This window comes from Olea europaea, chromosome 18 (assembly GCF_002742605.1).
Source record: "Olea europaea var. sylvestris chromosome 18, O_europaea_v1, whole genome shotgun sequence".
NCBI lineage: Eukaryota > Viridiplantae > Streptophyta > Magnoliopsida > Lamiales > Oleaceae > Olea > Olea europaea.
The window spans coordinates 21,309,841-21,314,947 of record NC_036254.1 but is presented as its reverse complement, the minus strand read 5'-3'; the positions used below and the strand labels follow the sequence as shown (position 1 = coordinate 21,314,947).

Genomic DNA, 5,107 nt, shown 5'->3' with positions numbered 1-5,107 from the left:
ATTAAAAAAAAAAAAAAATGAAAAAAATCAATTCTTTTCTTAGGTCTATTCACAAGTGTCCAATTCCTAGTTCTTTGTTAAACTATATATTTCTCCTCTCATGGCTTGCAGTCTTACACGATTCAAAACAATCAATGACTTCTTCATATGTTAAAGGTTATTGATTTTCAACAGCTTCACTTGAAACTACAGCATATTCTATCAAATTGAAGGATCTGTACCTTAAATTTGATTCTATATTGCCCTAAGAGCAAAGATGAATTTGGTTTAAAGCCTGTATATTCAAATGAAGCTGGCAACCTCCTCCTTTTACAATTGGAAGATGTCTGTCGATTTTGCCGGCCAAGAAAATTGCACATGATGTTCTATTTGAGTAAACATTTTGAAATATTTGAGTTAAATAATTCAGATTACCTGAAGAGTCGACTTCTCTTCTCTTCTTTTCTTATTATCCTGATGTGCAACAAATGGTGGGTAGTAGAGAATTATTAAAAATGCAGGACAACTCAATTTGAAGAACTCGACAAAATAGTTCTTATGTTCCCTCCGATTAATAAGAGAACTAAAATTTGAGGCAAATAAATGTCAAACTATGGCTAGAAATTCACATTCCAACTAGCATTTTATAATCACTCAGTTGGACTGGAAATCGATGGATTGAACTAGGTTTGAGTAGTAGATTACTCAGAGTTATATCTAATCTACTTGGATCGGAAAGTCAGTTTGTATTGCCTAGTTCGATTGAGTCGCACATTGTCGTTTGGCATCTTACTAAGGTGCAGAACAATCATCAAAAATAAAAAAAATAAAAATAAAAACATTTATCATTCTGAAACTTGAACGAAAACAGAGGCCCACAGTTTTGGATATTGCTGAAACAAGGTAATGTAATAATTACTTCACGTTTGAAACAATGCTAGAACGAGCACATTACACGTAATGCTGATTTTAATATTTTCCGAAGTTTAGATGGGGTATTATGCAAAAAACATAGATTAGACGAAAATTTGAAAGGAAATGAATTCCATTTCACACTTGGGAATGGTTGATTATGGAAAAGTACAGTAGTAGAGAAAGACCTAAAAAGAAAATAACAAGGCAAAATATTCGAGGCTGATATCAAGATCCGACCACTTGTCAAATTAACCATAATATAGTATAATTTGCAACCGAACCATTATTTAACTTTACATAGAAGTCGAAACTTCATGTTCATTACAAAGAAAATACTATGAATAAGAACAACAACTAACAATTGACATGGAGCAGGGAGTTGTATCATTTTTCTCACCACATGGGTGCTAGATGTCAAGGAATCTCCTGCCGTGATATTTCCCAAAAAAAAAAAAAAAAGAAAAAAAAAAAGTTAGTATAATGATCAATTACTGATGGTCACCTCAAAGTCTTCGTTACCATACTCCAGTTGTACTTCTCGAATTTGCAAAGCTGAACTTCCAACATTTTTGCCACAACGATATGCCTCAATCTTCTGTAGTGTTAGAATGTTGCTAAATTCAGAAGGAATCATGTCCAATTTTTTGCATCCAAACAACAACAGTTTTTTGAGCACAGGGAAGTGATCATTTGAGGAATTCCATTGTTCAAGATCTAACCTTTTTAATTGAAGGAATTTGAGTTTTTGGAACTCATCCTCCTTTGTGTTCCAGATTTCTCCTTCAAAGGCTTCATCTAATTTCAAAATCTCCAGGTCGGGCAATGTCCCAATTAATGACATCTTTTCCAAAGGCAAAGCCAATTTAGAAAGAGCAAGCTTTTTTATATTCATGGGGAAGTTAATCAGTGAGTAATCACCTTCGAAACTACTATTAAAAGCCATTGTGAGTGATTCAAGCTGAGTAAGAGAGCTGAGATTTGGAAAAAAATTGTTTGGAGATGTACATTTAAGCTCACGAAGATTTGGTAAACTTCTCAAGATTTCTTCACTTTCCGAATCGTCAATATAAACATAACGAAGGGTTTGTAGGCTACTTATTCGGGAGGTATCTGAGCTATAATACTTCGTCGGGAGATGATGATAGTGATCTGACCATCCAACATGTAAATGTCTCAACTTAGGCATATTGAGAAGGTATGCGTCAATAGAAACCACTTTCCTCGCACGAAGAAATTCTAGGTTCTGGAGACTGCTATATGAAATAAAATATAATGTGTAAATATTCAAATACCTCAAGTCAGGCATAATAGTAATACTGTTTTCCTCTTTAAACAGTCCATCAAAGATCTTAATTTCCGAATTGTAAAAAGTGGGTAAGTCCTCTGAGAGATGATGAGACCAATCCATAAACAATCGATGACAATGCTTAGATACCAAGAATTGACTAAAGAATTAGCATAGTAAGAACATGGAGGATCATCATCATTTACAAACGCATCAACCAGCATCAGCACCGCCATCAGCATCAGCAACATCATTGACATGATACCACAAATTAGTGGGCTAAATTTGAAAAAAAAATAATAAAAAAAAATAAGTAAAATGAGAAAGAATTAGAAAGAGAGGAGGTTAACTTACTGTTGAAACAGAAATTTTTCTTCTTCAACGATTTTCCTGCACATATCAAGTACTAGATCATGAAGTCTACATGCTTTTACTCCATTGTCAAAGCTTCTTTGGGAAACTTGTAGCAGACTCCTGTTAATAAGTTCCATTAGATACTCCTCTGCTACATCTTCTAAGCTCTTGTGCTCCTTTTTCTCTATGAATCCTTCAGCAATCCATAGTAATAACAACTTCCGAACTCGAATTTCCTCGTCTTCCTTGTATACACTAAGATACTGGAAACATGGCTTCAAGTGATTTGGTAAATGCATGTAACTAAGTTTCAATATGGGAATGTATTCATCGGCTTTTTGGGAAATGTAAGAACTTAAACTTTCTGCAACTTTTTGCCATAAGCTTTCACTTTTCTCCATATTTGAAAGAACTCCAGCGATCATGACGATTGAGAGCGGGAGTCCACGACAACATGTTGCAATTTTCTTTCCAATGTCTTGTAGTTCCTGAGGGTAAAGTTCGTTCTTGAACACGTTCTGCTCTAGTAACTTCCAACTTTCACTTGGTGACAAGGGAAGAGGTTCAATGATAACATGTGAAATTTCTAATGCTACATTTTTCAACCGACTAGTGAACAATACTCTGCTTCCGTTAATCTTGTCATCTGGAAAGTACCTTCTCAAATCATCCCATGCACGGATATCCCATAGATCGTCTATAACAATGAGGTATCTTGTACCGATTAAAGATTTGTAAATACGTTCGGCCAACTCTTCATCTTTCTTGTCTTCGTGGCTCTTTAGGTTACCCAAGGATCTCAAAATGTCAACCAACAGCTTTCTCTTTTGGTAAGTTTGAGAAACAACACACCAAGAAAGATTATCAAAGTATTCCCGAACATTGGAATCATTGTATATTTTCTTTGCTAAGGTGGTCTTGCCAAGTCCACCCATTCCAACTATGGAAATAATCTGGCGGTAGCTCGGTCCTCCAAGAAGCTTGCTTGTAACTTCTGTTGCCATGTCCTCTAAGCCCACAATCATCTCATCTACCGTGGGAATGTTTTTATCTTGGGATGATGATACTTCACTGGGACTTTCTGCAATTTGAAGGCTTCCAATACCACAATTCATCTTCATGGAGACTCTAATGCAGAAATATTTGAACTTCACTTTCACAATCTCAATTCTTTCTAACAGAGCAGAAATTGTCAGATCCATTTTGGTCATCGTAACAAGGTCTGTGGTGAAAAAGAATGAATGCAAGAAAAGTCCCGCATCTTTACATACATCTTCAAATTCTATGAAAATGTTGTACACCTGTTTTCCCATTGCACTAATTACTTCACCTAACTCTTCATGTTCTCCCTCCCTGCATCGCTTTATATCTACATACAAAAAGAACAGAAATTTCAGCTCCTTCAGAAGAACTTTGACTTGATTACTCACAAGAAGATTGGAATCCGTTCCACAATTAAGCAATGAACCAATAAAGTCAAGAAGGAAGAAGATTCTGCGGGAACGGAAGAATATATCACGTTTAAGCACCAGGAGTGAACTTGTGAAGAACTCTCTAGTCTGTGGCATGAAAGAGATAATGATTTCTAAAAAATCATTGTAATGTTCATTCTCTCCATATATGATGCAATTTAAGGCTGACTCATCAAGATCCTCCAACAGATCCTTAATTCTCCTGAACTCAGAAATCGAGTATTCTACGTGTTTGAGAAAAGCTAAAAAATGTGGCCCGAGCCACTGAAAGCTAACAATTTTTCCCCCATCAAGCTTTAAATCTTGCATATGGGAAAGGAGATCTGGGCTTTTGATTAGATATGACAGCTTTTCTATTTTGTAAGAGAAATCCATCAAGTATTGTTGGTTTGAGCGAAGCGCAGAGAGAGAGAGAGAGAGAGAGAGAGATTAATAAGCGTGAATGTTTCAATTTTTCGAAAAAAAAACACAAAGCAAAGGTTCATACTCTCCCTCTGTCTTATAATTTCGTATGCTTTTTGCGTCAACAAAGCAAATGTAGAAAATTCAGCAAAAGTTCAAAAAGGTGATTATGATATTCCCACTTTGGAAATCCCAATTCTTATCCGAAGATGTAAATAAAGGCAAAAATCTACTAAATCCCGGGCAAAACGACCCTCTTGCTATTCAACAAGGATTTCTACAAGTTTATTATATTTTGCTGGATTCGTGAAAAATCACTTAGCCTTTGTTTGGTGATGATTAAAATCAAAATTTCAGTAAATTTTTATAAAGATCGATGAAATGTACGATTGAAAAGTTATTGATCCCACATATATGATTAAAATTAAATTTTGACTTTGATTTAAATTAAAATTTGATCCTACGACCTTATCTCTAGTAGCCCTTGTTAATATCGGGTTTCAATAATCTCATTAAAAAAAAAAAAAAAGAATATATATCGGGTGAGGATAAACTATACTTTTTATACCATTCGACCATCATTATTTGAGTGACTCAAAATTGTCAAGTGAGGATAGTATACCCCCTCCTGGGACGTGTAATCTAATTCCTACATTTTTATCTCTTTTAAGATTTTAGGAGTTATTTCTCCCAATGGTCA

The 5,107-nt window shown here is 35.0% G+C and overlaps 1 protein-coding gene across 1 annotated transcript; it reads right to left on the bottom strand.

The window, feature by feature from the left end:
* Positions 1-1,086: 1,086 nt before the first annotated feature.
* LOC111367769 (putative late blight resistance protein homolog R1A-10) lies at positions 1,087-4,478 on the bottom strand. Its single transcript, XM_022988819.1, has 2 exons — positions 2,534-4,478; positions 1,087-2,339 (listed from the first exon to the last, which is right to left on the bottom strand). Exons 1-2 carry the CDS (start codon positions 4,378-4,380, stop codon positions 1,379-1,381), a joined length of 2,808 nt encoding a protein of 935 aa, XP_022844587.1. The 5' UTR covers positions 4,381-4,478; the 3' UTR covers positions 1,087-1,378.
* Between the last annotated feature and the right edge of the window lie 629 nt (positions 4,479-5,107).

Excerpts from the sequence above, each read along its gene's own strand:
- LOC111367769 (XM_022988819.1), bottom strand. The coding sequence starts at position 4,380 with ATGGATTTCTCTTACAAAATAGAAAAGCTGTCATATCTAATCAAAAGC. Across the intron at positions 2,340-2,533 it reads GAAAAATTTCTGTTTCAACA|TCAATTCTTGGTATCTAAGC; the intron begins GTAAGTTAACCT and ends CTAATTCTTTAG.